We start from the raw sequence: 19,234 nt of genomic DNA, 5'->3' as shown, positions 1-19,234 counted from the left end.
AGATCATTAACGAATGCCGCCGCTTTGAAGAAGCAAAAAGCCGCCGCATAGTTCAGCAGTTCACGCATCTACCCAACACCGCTGCTTCATCGACGTGTGAAGACCTTTGTCTTCCGCATGAGCCCACTCCCTCCGAGAACGTCGTATATATAGTCCGGCAAGAAATTGAAGCAGCGTCTCCTGCCAAACAAGTGACGCAGTGCTTTGACGATTCCCGGCCGCTCGTGTCCCTTATTCAATCGGTGGTTCGCCAAGAACTTTCCAATGTGGGTCTGCAATCCATCTGCTCCGCCAACCGTCGTGACTTCGCTTCGTCTGCTGCTTTTGCCCCTGTTCACCGGAACCAGTGCGGTCCTTACCTGAGCTATCGCAACCCGGCCGAATGGCGCACACACGATGATCGACCCATCTGCTTCTATTGTGGATGTGTGCGCCACATCTCTCGCCACTGCCGAAGTTCCTGGCCGGCCCTCTCTCGACCAAGCTTTCCCGCCTACCGCCGCTCCCCACTGAATCCTCGCCCGCCTGCGCCCCCCACCGAGTTCGAAGAAGCACCTGACAATGCTCGAGTCACTGCGACTAACCGCTCATCATCACCGCACAGTAGCCGCTCCCGTTCACCCCAGCTGAGTCGTTCCCCGTCCCCTGCTTACCGTCGCCGCTCTCCGACGGGAAACTGACTGGGGCAGCTCCGGGAGGTGATGCTGCTCTAGCATCACGGCCTGAAATTCCTCTGTTGACCCTTGCCTACTGATCGGAACCTTTTGGATGTGGATGTGGATGGTTTGCCTGTTACAGCACTCATCGACACTGGAGCGCAAGTTTCCATCATGAGTGCTGACCTTCGAACGCACCTGAAGAAAGTCCTTACTCCTGCTCCGACTCGACTGCTACAGGTCGCCGACGGCGGAACTCCGGCTGTGCTCGGAATGTGTGCTGCACGTGTCAGTGTCGTCGGCCACCACACGTCCGTTTTGTTTAGTGTGCTCAAACACTGCCCCCACGATGTGATCCTCGGCCTCGACTTTTTGACCGCCCATTCTGCTCTGATTGACTGTTCAGCAGGTGTGGTCCAACTTGACCTACCCCTTTCCATTGACCTTCCTGCTCAAGCCCCAACTCAGATTTGTTCTGCGGATTTTATTCGTCTCCTTCCCCAAGCAGCAACCTGCATCACCGTTTTCGCCTCTCCACCTGTTCCTGATGGAGACTATGTCCTCACTCCCGCGACTTCAGTCCTGCTTTCCCACAACGTCTCCTTCCCACACACCGTCATTTCTGCAGCGGCCAATCAGACCTGTCTTCCCATCCTCAATTTCAGCCAGTGCCCTCAGGTACTTCCTCGAGGGATGTCGCTTGCCACGTTGTCACCGTCCCGTGAGTGCTATATTTCAGCTCTATCTGTTGCGACATCTTCGACCAGTGCTCGTTCTGCGCCTTCTGCATCTGCCCCAGCCGACGACATTGCAAAAATGATTGTGCCGGACCTCGACCCCCAATCCGCCGCAGAGCTCCATGACCTCCTCGAGTCCTTCGCCGACATTTTCGAACTGAGCGATCGCTCTTTGGGTCAAACTACGGTTGTGAAGCATCGTATAAATACCAGCGATGCGGCACCTGTTCGCCGACGCCCATACCGGGTGTCATCCTCTGAGCGACAAGTTATCCAGAGCGAAGTTGACAAAATGCTTGCCAAAGGGATTATTGAACACTCTCCCAGTCCGTGGGCTTCCCCTGTTGTGCTCGTCAAAAAGAAGGACAACAGCTGGCGATTCTGCGTGGACTATCGTCATCTAAACCAGATCACCAAGAAAGATGTCTACCCGCTTCCACGGATCGACGATGCTCTGGACTGTCTTCACGGTGCCACTTATTTTTAATCAATAGACCTTCGCTCCGGATATTGGCAAATTGCCGTGGATGAAATGGACCGTGAGAAGACCGCATTCGTTACACCTGATGGCCTCTGTCAGTTTAGGGTGATGCCTTTCGGCTTGTGCAATGCCCCGGCGACCTTCGAACGTATGATGGACATGCTCTTGCGTGGATTGAAATGGTCCATCTGCTTGTGTTACTTGGATGACGTCATCGTATTCTCTTCAACTTTTGCGACCCATCTTGAATGACTTTCATCTGTGCTTTCTGTTTTTCGCGCCGCTGGCCTGCAGCTCAACTCGTCCAAGTGCCACTTCGGTCACCGCCAAATAACCATGCTCGGACATCTTGTCGATTCGTCAGGCATTCGCCCCGATCCCGCTAAAGTTCGTGCAGTGCAGAATTTCCCTGTACCGACCTCTGCCAAAGATGTTCGCAGCTTTATCGGTCTTTGCTCTTACTGCCGCCAGTTTGTGCAAAATTTCGTGCATGTTCCTCGTCCCCTGACTAACCTCCTCAAGAAAAACGTTCCTTTCTGCTGGGGCTCTGAACAAGCGACTTCTTTCTCGCGCCTCATCACGCTACTCACCGCACCTCCTGTTCTCGCCCATTTTGACGCCTCCGCTCAGACAGAAATTCACACTGACGCCAGTGGATACGGCATCGGCCCAATTTTAGCCCAACGCCAACGTGGGCACAACCACGTTATCGCCTACGCCAGCCGCCTCCTCTTCCCGTCTGAGCGCAATTATTCGATTACTGAGCGGGAATGTCTCTCCCTCGTTTGGGCTGTGGGCAAGTTTCGACCTTACATATATGGTCAACCATTTACGGTTACAACCGATCACCACGCCCTTTGTTGGCTTTCTTCCCTCAAGGATCCCACTGGACGCCTCGGTCGCTGGGCCCTACACCTTCAGGAATACACATACACTGTAGTCTATAAGTCGGGTCGTTTACATCAGGACGCCGACTGCCTGTATCGTCACGCCGTCGATGCACTGAACGATTTAGTGGATGCCGCACCGATCTGCGTTCTCTTGCTTTCTGCCTTGAAAGACATTGGGGCTGAACAACGACGCGATGACTCGCTACGACAGTTTATCGAACGCCTGCTCTCTGGCCCGTCGGACCCATCCCTTCACATGTTCGTACTACAAAATGACACCCTGTATCACCGCAACATGCACCCAGACGGGCCCGAGCTGCTAATCGTCATTCCGTCTCATATTCAGCAGACTGTACTCCAGCAACTGCACGACGTTCCCACTGCTGGACACCTTGGCGTCTCTCGGACCTATGACCGAATCCGGCGACAATTTTTCTGGCCCCGTCTCAACCGCTCTGTCTGTCGCTATGTCGCCGCGTGTGAGTCGTGTCAACGCCGAAAACGACCAGCTGTACATCCCGCTGGTCTGCTGCAGCCTCTGGATATACCGACCGACCCTTTTTTTCGCGTTGGCGTTGATCTTCTCGGACCGTTCCCTATAACAAACGACGGAAATAAGTGGATTGCCGTCGCTACGGACTATACCACCCGCTATGCCATTACAAGAGCCCTTCCAACCAGTTGCGCTACAGACGTCGCTGACTTCTTGCGTCACGACGTTATCTTACACCACGGCGCACCTCGTCAACTTCTCATCGATCACAGGCGATACTTTCTTGCCAAAGTCATTGACAACTTACTTCGATCCTGTGCTACTAAACACAAGCTTACTACAGCCTACCATCCTCAAACTAACGGTCTTACTGAACGCCTGAACCGGACAATAACTGACATGCTCGCAATGTATGTTTCTTCCGATCATCGCGACTGGGACACTGCTTTACCATTTGTCACGTTTGCATACAATTCCTCGCGCCATGACACAGCTGGTTATTCGCCCTTCTACCTTCTATATGGCCGTGAACCGACCTTGCCTTTCGAGACTCTTCTTTCGACCACACTCGACTCGCCGACAGAGTACGCTCGTGATCTCATAACCACAGCGACCCAGGCACGCCAGATTGCCCGTCTTCGTCTTTCTGCTTCACAGACACGTCATAAGTGCCGTTACGATCAGCGCCACCGCGACGTCGAATACGAACCAGGTGCTCTTGTGCTAGTTTGGTCTCCATCTCAACGTGTCGGTCTTTCGGAGAAACTCCTTTCGCGATACTACAGCTCTTATCGCATCTTCCGCCAGGTGACGCCTGTCACATATGAAGTGTCTCCACTGGATGCTACCGTGCCTTCACCTCTATCTGACGTCATCCACGTCAGCCGCCTCAAACCGTTCCTTTCTGGAACCAGTGAGTCGCACCAGTAAGGTGCTTCTTCCGATGGGGGTAATGTCACAGTGCGTAATGTGGAAAGAAGAGGACATGGTTGGTGCCCTGGGAGACGACAAAGAAGATTCTGGGTTTTCGCTTCTCTGCGCAGCCATTAAAACCCATCTGTAAATACCAGTACGCTTCTTCCTTCCCGTAACAATATTATAGAACAGTGCATGTGGCACAGGGTAGTGGTCCGGTACAGTTGCTTGATTGAGTACCCGGTAATCTCCACATGGTCGCCAGTCATCTGATGCCAGTTTTGGTACCATGTGAAGCGGAGGCGCCCAAGGGCTTGACGAGGGCCGGATGATACCAAACTCAAGCATATGATTGAACATTTGGCAAGCCAAACGGAGCCTCTCAGGGGACATGCGATGCAGTCTGGCATGGACAGGAGGACCAGTCGTAGTTATATGATGGAGCACATTATGCTGAGCCGCAGTGTTGCCTTTGCTTAGCTCATAAGCCACAAAGCAAGATGTTCCGGCTGGTTCGACCAAGGTAGGGGCTTAACGGAGGGTGTCTTGAGGGCTTGCCTTGAACTGTTGCTTGCGACACAGGATCATATAGGCGTCGGTTGCGCACATCCAGCAAAAGACCACAGTGACGGAGGAAATCGGCCCGGAGGATTGCCAATTTGACATCGGCCAGTCTAAAAATCCAACAAAGTGTTCTTTTTAGGTCTAGGTTGAGAGACAGCAAGCGATGACTGTAAGTAGCGATAGTTGTGTTGTTGACTGCTCGTAACGGAGATGAGCTGGGGCGCTTACGGTCATATGGTCAGCTGGAGACGTAGGGCAAGCCTGTGTCCACAAGGAAACGGACACCACAACCACGTTCGGTAATGAAGAACACTGATGGGCGACTTTCCGTCAATATTGCAGCATTGGTCGCCCTCAATGCTGGCCTCTGACCTTTCCCGGATAGTCACAGGGCGCAACGCATTTGCCTACAGCGTCGCCATGTTTCCTGTGGTACCAGTACCAATGCAGTCGTGGATGCTGTGGCGATGGAGTGCGCTGCTTCAAAGGGCACTGCTTCAAAGGTGCTTGCTTGCAAAGCTGCCACTGTGTCGACGAGGTGCATGATCTCTTCACGAAGCTCGAGGAATTTGTTGGGAGAGGAGGCGGTAGCACTCTCCACTTGCACGTTCGCAACGGAGACAGAGGGGGTTGCCGAGTGCCATGATGGTGTCAGTGATGACGGCCATCTTGCCAAGATCCTTTTCAGTCACCGTAGCAAGCGCCATGCGCACATGTTGGAGAGACGCTGAAGAAATATCTCGCGCAGCAGCGTGCTGTTGAGACCTGTAAGGCTTACCACAAGACTCTGCCTGTGTCGCAGTAGTTGAGATGGTGTGCGGTCGCCAAGGTTTGTGTCGTTCAGGAGGTGCCGTATCCATTTGGATTCGGATGGTGCGAGATGTCGAATGAGTGTCTCCTTCAAAGTTTGGTAGGCGTTCTCCGCAGGTGGGATGAGAAGCAAATCGCGGACCTCGCTGGCTGTAGATAGCGGCAAGCCATTCATGATGTGATGGTAGCGCATTAGGTCGGCTGTGATGATCCGGGCGGCGAATTGTGCCTCGACTTGAATGAACCAGAGCTCGGGGTCGGTGGGCCAAAAAGGGGGCAGCCCCAATTGGACTGCAGACACGGTAGGCACGTCGGTGTCCCTGTGCATGCTCATGCTGGATCACCACTGTCGGTTTCTAGCGCGGGCAATGAGCAATGATACCACAAACGATGAGTTTCAAACACAGACTAAAATTTTATTCTCTCACGAGACAGGGGGGCACGTGCACCAACAGACTTACCTGTCAGGTGCATAACATGGTGTCACAAAGTGGCTCCTCAAACTAGCCATTTAAACGCGCGCCAGTCATAGTGGCGGGCGGATGGCGTTCACTACAATGCAATTAGTGGTCCCATCTAAAGAAACAAGGTCATTTATGTAAGCATTAAAAAACAGCAAACCAAGACTACTGCTCTGAGGTATGCCATGCTTAATTTTTTGTAGCGTAGCACATTTGGTTGTCAATACATATTATTTGATGTCAATTTGTCAATGAGCTTTTAGCCAGACCTGAGGCATATAACCCGCACCCCGACATTAGTGTTGAACTTTTTGCATTTTTGTTACGGCTTATACATGCCAAAGTACAGTAACAGTGCTAACACTGCCAGATAATAACATTTTGTCAATGCACGCTGTTCATAGTATGTCAACAAAATTTTTCAGACCCACAGCTACAATAATTATTTTTTTGGGATCTCATCGGAATCTTATTTTCACACAATTAGCAAAAAACTGGTTCCAGCTTAGTGGAGACTTCTGAATTTTTCTGCCGAAGACGCAATTTTTTTTCACTAAACTAAGATTGGTTTCGTGGTCCTGGGGACTTGATAAGTAAAAGATCTTTTTCACAACGAAACTAAAAGGGGTCGGAGGACATGCACCAACTTTCTTAACTGAACACACTCAGCATCTTTTTCTTCTCCTGCACAAGGGGGCTAGAGATTTCTGTTTGGGATGCCTTGAATGTGCTAGTTTAACAAGCCTTCCTTTCTTAGGATTAATTTTTTATTTACAGCCAGTGTCTTTCAAAATTCAACTGCTGTAGATGTGTCTTCACTATTTAATTAAGTATGATCGCAACAGGACACTTCAGAAATGGCAATTCCGTGTCCTCAGGAGCTTTGCAATTAGTCGGTATATCACAATGAAGTTGCTATGTACTAGTATAAAGTTCAGCAGGAAGAGTTTCACATACAGCGCAATATCTGAGAAACTGTATATATTTGAAAAGCTGTAATTTTCTCAGACACACAGGTTATTAAAGAAGCCTTTATTGCAGTACCAGCTGCTTTCTTACATATAATTGGAAAAAGTTTACAGTCACTTTAGCATACGCTAAAGAGGATAAAGGCAAAAGCCTGCACGCTCACGAGACATTAATTAAATTACTTGACATTCTCATTGAAATGCGTTGTTACTTCTTATTACTTGTTTTCTTCCACCAAAGGTCGTAGGTTCAAGTGCTTTAATTAACTATATCTTAATTTCGCCCTAATTAACACCAAATGTCATGGATTCAACTGCCATTAAAAGTTGTGGCTTTGAGTGCCTTAACAATATCCTAATTAACTTGCCCTAATTAACACTAAAGGTCGAGGGTTCCACTCAACAAAGGTCAGGGGTTTGAGTGCCTTAATTAACTTCTCCCTAATTTACACCAAAGGTCATGTGTTCGAGTGCCTTAATTAACGCCATCTTAGTTAACTGCACATTAATTATCTTTGCCTTAAGTAACACCAAAGGTAGTGGGCTCGATTCCCACCAAAGGTCCTGGGTTTGAGTGCCTTAATTAACTTTATCTTAGTTAAGGTAGAGTTAACGACCTTTGTTGGTGCCACCAACACATGGTGACATCATGAATTTTGGTGCCATAATGCCAGACATCAGATTTTTCAACCCATGAGCCATATAAGGCTTTCGCCTTAATGTGAAATGCCCCCAAAAAAGGTTGTAATAAAAAGGGATTGCAAACTAAATATTACGGTACCTATTTCTCTTTCAGTGCAATGCGAAGCATACTGTATAGCACTGCAAACTGCACTGCACTCATGTTGAATCATGTTGCACTTAAGCGAGAAGGTCCGAGGGAATAAAGGGCACTGAAATGGCTTCTCACCTGTGTGGGTTTGAAGGTGAATCTTCATGCTAGAATTTCGTGAAAAGGTCTGAGGGCACGAAGGACACTGAAATGGCTTCTCGCCCGAGTGGATGCGCAGGTGCAGTGTCAGGGATGGCTTTTGCGAGAAGTTCTGAGGGCACAAATGGCACTTAAATGGACGCTCTCCAGTATGGATCCTGACGTGTGCTTCCAGATGACACAGCCTGTTGGTCTCATAGTCACAGAAGTGACAGCGGTGGCGGCGTCCCTGTCGTAAGTTGTCACCCTTGGCCGTTGATGAAGAAACCGAAGGCCTCGACACTGCACAAAAAAAAAAGTGCAATTTATTCCAAAATGATAAAGAAATGAAAAAAAAGGCATAAATACAAAGGCTAATGATGATCTTTCTTTTCTTTCGCAAGGTCTTGAGTCATTTCAGGTTTGACAGAACACAGCTTGGCTGATGGACCTTCTAATGTGATTAGCATTCTTAGGGTACTTCACGAGCTTTCGAGGGCTGACTAGCTATGTCTCTAACTGTTTTCCCGCCATCTTGGGCCACTGGGTCCAAGTCCGTGGTCTAATGGGTTGCAGATTGGGCTGCTGTGCTGAGGTAACAGAGCTCCAAACCAACCATTGCAACAACTTGGGTCACTAGGTATGTGCCACTGTTCAGTGAAACTCTTGGATGCCAACTGGCAACAATGGTATATCTCGAACTTCAATGAACCTCTTTGACAACAATTTGAATCACCGGGTATGTGCAAGAGTGGGTGACAAATTTCTCTGAGGCCACCTTGGGTCACTGGGTACATGTCGCTGGGTATTGGCCAATCTTCACTGACAAGAACAAATCCTCTAGAACTTCTCCAGTGTTGGGGGAACCAAACCTGCATCATATATATATATTCAGACAATCTTCTCCGAACATAATGTTACGTGGAGAGGGAGAGGATACACTTAATTTCGTGGGAGAGGATACACATCCTTCTTCGTTACCCGACTGAGATGGCAATAATCGACGCAATACGACCAGCTATTTATTGTCCTTCTTTTTCACAAGCACTACAGGGGATGCCCAAGGGCTAGAGGAAGGCTCCATCACATCTTTATCAAGCATTTTCTCTACCTCCTTTTGGATTACTTGGCACTCAGAGTGAGACACTCAGTAAGGGTGCTTGTGAAGGGGGCTGGCATCTCCAGTGCCCATGCAATGGGCCACGACATGTGTACGGCCTAGTGGACTGTTCTCAACATCAAAAATGCCAAGGTAAGAAAATAGGACACCACGGAGTGCTTCACTTTGGGAAGGTAAGAGGTCGGGAGATATCATTTTGTCCAGAAATGCCTTGGTTGACGCCGGTATGACAGGTTGGGTCACGGTCTCAGTCTTCAGCAGCGAATGCAGAAACAGTACTTTCTTCCAGAGGTAACAGTTCGGTTAGTGAAATTCCTTGAGGAAGAATATGGGTCGAAGTAGAAAAGTTGATGACTGGAAGCAACGTTCCGTTGTTGGCAACAACCACTAATATATTCGTAAGCACCACACACGGAATCTATGGCAGTGCCACCAGATAGCACAGCATGTCAATACAGTGTAGACCGCTTATAACGTAAGTCGCCGGAGTCGTGAATATCTGCACTATAAGCGCTACCGCACTATAACCAAAACAACGATTTTCAAGCCCTGCACGTATGCAAAATATGTAGACCAAGCAGCCACGGGTATCTGAGAATCGAAGCGTGCAACTGGGGTTTTGCATCCGTTTAAATTTACGAACGTTGAAACGTTAATGTCCAAGTACCTACGATCTTCGCAAGAGGCAGACAAAGTGATAATTTTTTTTTAATGTCTCAGTTTCACCGGAAAGGCGAAGCATCAATTGCAATAGCAAATTAGTAGAGAGCTATAAGAGTAGGGACAGTAGTTTTATCGGCTGCATAAACTTGACACATTCGCTTACTAACTGAATTAACAAGCGTGGTGTCAACGCGCACAAGCAAACATGAATAGACTCTATGAGCGCAGACAACCACTGTCAAAACACGGCCGCGGGGAAACGTCGCTGTAGCAGCGAGCAAAGCTTGTTCGTGCGGCCTATCACTTCAACGGAAACTGAGCGGCGTAAGCACAGCGCATACAAAGGTCAGAGCCGTGTGAAGATCGCTAAGATACGGTGCGCGCGACAACACCAACAGCCGGCACAGGCGCGAACACATTTGTTGGCAGAGGAGAAGCCGCCGCCATCCCCCTCCCTCTCTCCCGTGCTGCCTTCCCGCTTTGCTCCTTTCGCGTGGGAGATTGCGTCGCCAATTCCCTAGCGTCCAGTTGCAAGATACACATTAGTGCCACAGCACAGTGTCGCCCACCCCTCCCTCCCATATCCCCACGGCCTTTCGCGCGATAGAAGTCGCGTTTGATCTCCATTGTGCGTTCGCTCTCCGTGAAGCCATGCACGTCCCCCGCGCACTTTCACTCGCACATACGGCACGCAGCGACGATTTTATCGCCCTTGGACTCATGCTCCACATCTCATGCTCCTCCTCCGCATCGCCCTCGTTGATCTCCTCTCCTACCGGTGGGTGCACCTCGTTAAGCGTGCTCGCTACCGCCCTTGTCAGCGAGATTTTCCCGCGGAAGCCTCTTTATAACCGGTATTTCGTCTCATGCGGCTGCACTGTAAGCGGTATGCATATACATGGAGTGCTATAGGAAAATTAACAGGAGTCTGAAAAGACCGTACTATATCCGGTCCTGCACTATAAGCAGTTACGTTATTAGTGGTCTATACTGTAGCAGCACGAGTGAGGAGTCAGGCTTCATAATGCATGATACATGACGCGTTTCGGTGGTGTTACTACGGTGTGTCGCTACATCGCTTCAATGCTAAACGCTTTAATATTGACATCCATTGTAAAATATGTCCTGCCGAAATTTTTTATTTGCTCAATTATTTTGTATTTGACCCACTTAATGACCTCATTTGTAGAATTTGCTGTCTTTTCCAGCGGCGCTAGAACCAGCTCAGCTTCACAGCTCTTCAGAAAAAACTGTACCAAGCAATGGAAGCTGAAACTAGCAGCTCTGTAGTCACAACTTTCTTGACAGAGAAGAGTCGTTTTCTACAAAGAGAACAAAGAGTGCTTTCGCTGCTGAGCACGAGGTCGCAGGATCGAATCCCGGCTGCAACGATCACATTTCGATGGAGGCAAAGTGCAAAAACGCCTGTGTGCTTGCGTTGTAGTGCACATTAAAGGACCCCAGGTGGCCAAATTAATTCGGAGCCTCTATGGCGTGCCTCATAATTAGGACTGGTTTTAGCACATAAAACCCCAGGAAGAAGAAGAGCAAACAGTGCCATTTACTTAACTGCCGTGCCATTTCTTTGAGCTCTGAAAGTACAGTTACGTATACAAACATTTATTCTCGAGTATAAACATGCTTTTAAGGGGTAGGTTTCAACAAGCGGCTGCTCCAATGTATGTCTGCCATGAACATTATGAAATGTTCACTGCTTCCAAGTGCCAATGCTGTTTAGGGTTAGCTTTGTTTCCACACATAAAAAATTATTTTTAAGCAAATGTAACTATTGTCAGCAGTTGCACTTGATATAAGAGTTGGCGACTTGGTGGATAATTCGATCACAGTGGCAGTCATCGTGGACTGTTTTGGGTAACGAAAGAGTATGCCGGGGTACATGTGGGCACATTCAAGCGATCAACGAATGGAAGTGAACTCACGATAGCTGTATTGCGTCAAGAAACTGCTATAGCTCAGCCCACAGATTGCTGCTTAAGCATTCTGCCAGACCACTTTAATAATGTTGCGCTGGGCTGCATTTTGCAGCCAAGCTGTTAGTCCATCTATATAGAACCGATTGAAAATGCGCATCTGTGGTTGATGGTGTTCAAAGGAAGAACTCAATTATTCACCAAGTTTATATTTGTTGAGAATGAGAAACATGCGAAGGGGGACTAAAGGACAAATTGTAATGCGTGTATTGATTAGAGGTTAAATTGTAAACACTCATTTTCTGCTTGCCTTAAGGTTTTATATGAGAGGTTTACAAAGTTTTCCTGCCCTCCAAGTAAAACCAAAAAGGTGGCAGCAATATTAATCTAGGAGAGGATAGCAGCCACGTTATAGGAAATGTGCACTGAATGTTTGAAGTGTTTAGATCAATTATGAACATAAAGATTAATTCCTGCATTATCGTTATCACCTTACCATAATTTCCGGGCTATAAGTCGCACGCACCTTTGTATAAGTCGCACCCCCCTCAAAACGGCCGTTTTTCATTAAAAAACGTATATAAGTCACACCAGTGTATAAGACGCACTTGTTCGTTCGGTAAGCGATTTAAAAACTCCTTGAGGATCAGATCGCGAGGAAATGCGACAAAAATACGCGCTTGCAGCGGTCGCCACCTCTCCACGTGTACCGCGGTAGGCAGCGCTGACACGCGTGCAAGCGCCTTCCAATGTCTAGACAGTACTTTACACAAGTACTTTATTCTGATAGCATAAACAGTGTAAATGATGGCTTACATCACGGCATTCAGTCAAAGCCATCGAAGTCATCGTCCTCCGAGTCGTTGACAAACAATGCAGCTACTTCAGGTTGCAGTTCGGCTGGCACATCACTGTCGTCTTCCGACTCGCTAGTATCCAACTCAACATCGCAATCACCCGTGAACGGGATCAACCCAGCCTTTTGAAACCCTGAAACAATGGTTTTCTCAGAAATTGAGTTCCATGCCTCACTAACCCATTTGGCCACTTCTGCATAGTCCGCGCGCCGCATGCACCCTGTTTTTGTGAAGCTATGCTCCCCCTCCAACATCCAGGTCTCCCACAAACGTTGCAGAACCGCTTTAAAACTGCGGTTCACAGAAATGTCGAGTGGCTGAAGCATCTTCGTCATGCCGCCAGGTATGATGACTGGGATGCAGTTCTTTGAACTTATCTTTTTCTTGATAATCGGTGATATGCGCCCGTATATTGTCCATCACCAGCATTCCTGGCATCACGTGAAAGAATCCATCGGGTCGACCTGAAAAACAACAGTCAAGCCACACACCCATCATTTCTTAACAAGCGTGAACAACGGTGAAGTGAGACTTCTCATGGCCTGTTGTCCTCACCGAAACAGTTTTTTCAGCTTTCTCGGCTATGCTTCTCCCAAGCGGAATATTGAAAGCCAGCGGGACTTCATTCATGTTGACAATGTGGCTTGCGCCGACATTCTTCTTCTCAATTTCCTCCCTTACAAATGAGCTGAAGTTGTCAAGCTGTGCCTGAAAGTCGTCAGGCAGCTTCTGGCACATTGACGCTCGAGCTCTCATGACCAGCTTATTCCGCCGCATAAAGCGGAAACACCACGATGGACCACCCTCGAAGCCAGCAGCATTGGTCTCTGTTGCCAGGGTGTTCGCCTTCAAACGCAGCTGCACTGTTGACAGCCCTGTCGCAGAAACGAGACGAGACAGCTGCGTTCGATGCGAACGAAATCAAGATTTTTCTTTTTTTTTTTTTCTTTATTGCTTTTCTTAGCGCGCGCGCCTTTGGAGCCCGCCGTCTTCTTCTTTCTCGTCTTGTCCACTCTCATGAGTTTCAATAGCTTCCGGCCGCGAAAAGTTTCCTTCTCATCAGTGGAAGCAACCTTCGAGTGTGTATAGGTGTTGAACAGGTATCCGAACGAGTTTTCCTTTGGATCTTAAGAGACAGGAGCGCGGTTTCCCGTCGACTCCAGAATATACTTCAATGACCTTAGCCAGGTTCCAGAAGGATCTAGGAGCACGTGCACCGATCAAAACGATATCTCCTTGGTTCACTGTCATTTCTTGCTTTCTTGCGTTACACTGCTCTCTCAGTTCTTTCAGATATTCCTTGTTCCATCTCTTCCACCAATCTTTCGTAATTTTTTGCTTATTTCTCCACATTTCTTCTATGCTGATCTTTTTTTCACTTTCTGTACTGTCTTTGATCCTATGCTTTCCACCTATTATATCAGCCGGCACAATAGGTAGAGGTTCATCTGGTTCGCTGTATACATAGGTCAATGGTCTGTTATTAAGGGCAGCTTCAACTTCAGTTGTTAGTGTTTGCATCTCTTCTCTTGATAACAGTCTTTTCCCAATAACTTTCCTCATTGTTGATTTCATGCTTCGTACCATCCTTTCATAAAAGCCTCCCCACCAAGGCGCTTGTTCTGCGATGTACTTCCATTTCATTTGATCCCCTTGGCTTGCTCTTTTGGAGACTTCTTTCTGTAGTTCTTTTATCATACGATTGATGTCTCTGTTGGCCTTCTTGAACGTCCTTGCGTTGTCACTGTAAATGATGCAACATAGCCCTCGTCTCGCAGTAAAACTTCGGAATGCATGTAAGAATGCTTCTGTTGTCGTGTTGTCCACAACTTCGAGATGTACAGCTCGTGTGGTAGCACATACAAATATTGCAACATACTGTGTTGTAGTACCTTTCATCGCGTCCTTTATAAGTAACGGACCCGCGAAATCCACTCCGATCACTTCAAATGGTTGTCGCTCGTTGACTCTGTCAGCAGGAAGTGGTGCTGTTTCTTGGTGTAGTGGTCTAGCGTCAAATCGTTGGTACTTTAGACATCCATGAATTATCTTCTTCACGAGCTGTCTTCCTTGTATTATCCAGTGCTTAGTTCGAAGCTGTGATAATGTGACGCTTATTCCTCCGTGCAGCGTGAGTTGATGGATATGGCGTACCAGCAGCTTTGTACCAGCCGTCCACTTTGGCAGCACAATAGGATGTCTTTCGTTGTATGATAATCCACTTTGAAGTAGCCGACCTTTGTGTCTTATCAGACCTTGATCGTCTTCAAAGACTTCCGTACCATGAAGAAACATCCTTGTTGTCTTCGTAGGAATGCTCTTGCTCTGTACTATGTTTTCTCGTATATGTTGTTGTTCTAGCTTGATTATTGTCGTCTCAGCATTCTTCAGTTCCTCAAAACTCAGATCTCCGATGATCGGTCTCTTTTTTCGTATATTCCGGATATACCTGAGAACCCAAGCTGTGACTCTGAGTAAGCGTATGTATGTGCCATACTTCTCCGCGTCAATCACTGCCGTATTTGAGGTGCATGTGTTAATCGCATAACTTTCACCATGCTCAGTGTCGTCTTCTGCTTCTGTTTGTTCTGTATTTTTCTTTTTCAGAACTGACCATTTTGGACCATGCCACCATAGCTCTGAGTTTATCAGACGCTCTGCGCTTACACCTCTAGTCATCAAATCAGCTGGGTTTTCTTCACTTGCAACATAATTCCACTCTGACAGTTTCGTTTTTTCCTTTACCTCCTTCACTCTGTTTTTGACAAAATTGTCTCGTTTTTTCTTTCCGCGTAACCAACTGAGAACAATGGTCGAGTCTGTCCAATATCTCATTTCGTTGAATTTTCTTACAAATCCTCTTTTGATATAATCAGAGAGGCGTGCAGATAACGTCGCAGCCATTAGCTCGAGTCTTGGCAAAGACATTTCTTTCATTGGAGCTATTCGTCCTTTTGATATGAGTAGCTCAGACTGTTTTTGGTTTTCGTAGGTATTTATCAAGTAGGCTGCTGTTCCGTAAGCGTACGGGCTTGCATCAGAAAACAAATGAAGATCCGTGTGAAGAGGCTGGCTGCCTTGGTTAATATCAAACCATCTAGGTATGCTGAAGTCATGTATTAATCGTAGCTCTTGAATCCAGTTCCTCCACGACGCCGTTTCATCTTCTGGTAGTGGGTCGTCCCAAGATGTTCCCTTCCTCCACATGTTTTGTATTTGTCGCTTAGCTGTCACTGTGAATGGAGTGAAGACGCCCAGAGGATCGTATATTCTTGCTGTTAGCTGTAGCATTTGCCTCTTAGTAATTGGACCGCTCGTATCGATGTCCTTTGTGTCAAAAGATGGGAGGTACAACAATCTATCTTCCTCGTAGTTCCATCTGATGCCAAGTACCTTTATCTGGGTTGAGGTTTCCATGCCTGTGTTTTCCTCTTGTATGTTTATAGTTCGCTGTAATCCAGGCTCATTAGTTTTGAACTTTCTGAGTGTCATTGACGCCTCTTGAAGAATGTCTTTTGACTCTTTATAAAGTTTTTCGGCTTCTTCTGATGAGTTGGCTCCCAGTATCACGTCGTCGACGTAAATGTTGTTCTTCAACTGCTTAATCGTTTCCGGAAAGCTATCTTCCAACTTGCTTAGGTGGTTTCGTACAGTTGCTGCAAGTAAGAAAGTACTCGGAGCTGTCCCAAACGTAACTCTTGACATTCTCCATGTCACGACTTTTGCGTCGCTACCGCTTGGAATTCTGTCCCACCAAAGAAAACGCAATGCGTCTCTATCTTCTTCGTGTATTGAAATCTGCAGAAATGCTTTCTCTATATCAGCTGTCATGGCTATGTGATGGTGTCGGAAGTTCATCAGCATATGCACCAGATCACAATTGAGATTCGGTCCTGTTTCGAGGTTATCGTTTAAAGAAAACCCTTTTGTCGACGATGAAGATGCATCAAACACAATTCTTATCTTTGTGGTTTGTAGATCTTCCCTTATCACTGCCTGATGCGGCATGTAGTAGCAGTGTGTCATCAGTCTACTTTTTTCGTCGACCACTTCTGCTACTCCACTATTTAAATAATCTCTGATAGCACTGTCGTAGCGCCAGAGTATGCTTTCGTCCTTCTGTAGCCGTCGAGTGAATTGTCGTAATCTGTTCATAGCTACGCTCTTGTTTTCATCAAGTTCTACGTTATCTTTCCATGGAAGTCTGACAGAATATCGCTTCTCTTCAAATTTTAAGTGCCTCTTGAAGTGCTGAATCACTGCCTCTTCTCTCCTGGTTTCTTTCTCAGGGCACTTTATGCCTAGATTTTCAATATCCCAGAAATGCCTGAGTTCTGTCTGTATGTCGCAGTTATCCACGTTGACGTTAAGTACCATTACGGTTGACTTCTCCATTATTGTTGCTGATATCCTAGCTTCACCTTGTACTGTCCAGCCGAATATGGTTTCTGCTGCTGTCAACCTCTCTTCTAGTCTTCGGATCCAACCTGTCATTACTTGCCAATACTGGTCTGATCCAATAAGTATTCCAATTTCTATGAATGATGTGCCTTTACATGAAACGTCAGCCAGCTTGAATCCGTCCTCTTCATACTTCTTTTGCAGTGAAATAGGCAGGAACGGTAATCTTTCTTTTGAAATTATGTCTACCTCCAGTGCTTCCAGTACCACTTCTTCACTACTGGAGATACTTTTCAGTTTAACTTCAACTGAATTCATGACTCTTTCATTTTGTCCTCCTCCGAATGAGCCTATCGTGAGTCTTTCTTTTCCTTTAACCTTACAGCCAAGCTTCTCAGATAGGCTTTTCAGTATGAATGATCTTTGGCTGCCAGTATCCAGTAGAACACGACAATAACATGACTGCCTTCTACCTTCTGCTAATGCAACTGCAGTCTGCAGAAATACACTTGATGAGTTGTTCATAAACTGGCATGTAGATGTTTTCTCTTCTTGATTTTCACTTTCACCAAGAGTAGATGTTGTACACTGTGCTGTCAGTTCTTTGCTTCGGCACATAGACGTCGCATGCCATTTTCGACATATCTTGCACCTAATGTTTGCCTTACATATTTTAGCAGTATGGCGAGGCCTGGTACAGCGGAAACATCTGTTTGCCTCTCTGAGCTTCATTTTCTTGTCTTCATAAGGCATTGTTTTCCTACAATCATCAGTATAATGAGTTGTATTGTCGCAAAATATGCAAAACTTTGCAGCTGTACTTTGAAAATTAACAGTTCTTGTATGCTGCTTACTCTCAGCCCTGTGGCTGTAGCTTTCTCTCCTTTCTGTTGACAAGTCCTCTCTGCACTCTACTTGATCTTCGATGTATTTCATCAAGCGCCTAAGAATATCTTCTTGACGTATAGCCACATTCTGATCTCGTGATGAAGATCCACTGAACGCTTCTCTTTGTTTTAACTGGAATCCAATGTGCATATCCACTGGCAAAGCTCTTTTCAGGATCGGAAGCAACATCGATGCATAGGACTCGCTTTTCAATCCTAAGGACTCCAATCCACGTATGTGCACTTGCACCTTTTGTGACAGCTTTCTTAAACCGTCAATGTCGTTGCAGCTTGCTACTGTATTCAAGTTAGTCAGTTCTTTCATGTGCATTTCTACCAGCACGTCATCTTTTCCGTACCTCTTCTTGAGTATATCAATGGCGTTGCTATAGTTACTGTCGGAAAATTGTAGTCCCTCCACGGCAGCTGCCGCTTTTCCGGTTAGTGATGACAGAAGGTACGTAAATTTCTGATTTTCGTTAAAGTCGGTTCTTTCGTGTACAGCTGTTTCAAATTGCCGCCAAAATCTCTGCCATTTCATTTTGTCGCCGTCAAACTTCATTAGTTCCAGCTTCGGTAGCTTCACTATTGTTGCTTGCCGAGATTGTCTAGCTTCGCCATTGAAATTGGTTTGCTCCCTCGCTGCTTGCCGTACTTCTTGCCGAGAAAGGTACGCGTTGATGTTGTGCAGAGCACTTATTATCTTTAGCTCGTACTCATTTGTTTTCGCAAACTCCGAGTCAGCTGTTTCGGGCGTTATGAACTGCTCCATCTGCTCGTCCGCTTTCTTTAGCGAGTCTGCAATACCTTTAATCTGGCTGGCTATCAGCGACATCGCTGTAGGATCTTGATTCTCCTCCAGTTTCTTTTCAGCATCGCTCACTAGATTTGTTATTTGCGTCCTCAGTGTTTTTCGCTTCTTCAAAATCACTTCTCTGTTCATCTTGAATAACTGAGGAAACTGCTGGTCGCTTACAGATTCTAGCGGCGAGACGTCATCTGAATCTTGGTCGCCCTCTGTGTCCGTGCCGCTCCTTGCCGTCGATGTCTCGTCTCGCTGCCGTTGGTTCGCTCTCGGGCCTCCTCTTCGTCCGTCTTCTGTGGCCAGTCCGTCGTTCTGGTAGTCCGTGGCCAGTCGGAAGAGGAGTAGCTGCTAAATCCTGGTCACGGCACCATGTCGCAGAAACGAGACGAGACAGCTGCGTTCGATGCGAACGAAATCAAGATTTTTCTTTTTTTTTTCTTTATTGCTTTTATTAGCGCGCGCGCCTTTGGAGCCTGCCGTCTTCTTCTTTCTCGTCTTGTCCACTCTCATGAGTTTCAATAAGCCCTCTGCCTTCGGCTCGTTGTTGCAGTATCCACGTGCGCAGACGATGCTCGAGATCCGGCCAACGTGCCTTCATGCCGCGGTTTGCTTTCTTCGTTGACTTCATTGTCCGGAGCACATCAGAGGCTTTGCGCCACTCCCGGATAATTTTCTCGCTGACTTG

General features: G+C 47.2%; 1 protein-coding gene across 5 annotated transcripts in view; it reads right to left on the bottom strand.

The window, feature by feature from the left end:
- The window catches only part of LOC119454588 (zinc finger protein 664), a 77,057-nt gene that overhangs the window by 11,364 nt on the left and 46,459 nt on the right, over positions 1–19,234 (bottom strand). For 4 of the 5 annotated variants that reach the window (XM_049666894.1, XM_049666893.1, XM_049666895.1 and 1 more), the window contains one exon: positions 7,886–8,188. The exons of the other annotated variant lie outside the window; for it this stretch is intronic. In XM_049666894.1, coding sequence (XP_049522851.1) covers positions 7,886–8,188 — 303 coding nt within the window. The remainder of the gene's footprint in view (positions 1–7,885; positions 8,189–19,234) is intronic. 5 annotated transcript variants of the gene reach the window in all.

The sequence above is a fragment of the Dermacentor silvarum genome, chromosome 5, assembly GCF_013339745.2.
Source record: "Dermacentor silvarum isolate Dsil-2018 chromosome 5, BIME_Dsil_1.4, whole genome shotgun sequence".
Taxonomy (NCBI): Eukaryota; Metazoa; Arthropoda; class Arachnida; order Ixodida; family Ixodidae; genus Dermacentor; species Dermacentor silvarum.
The sequence above is the reverse complement of the archived record's forward strand: the minus strand, read 5'-3'. Positions and strand labels throughout refer to the sequence as shown.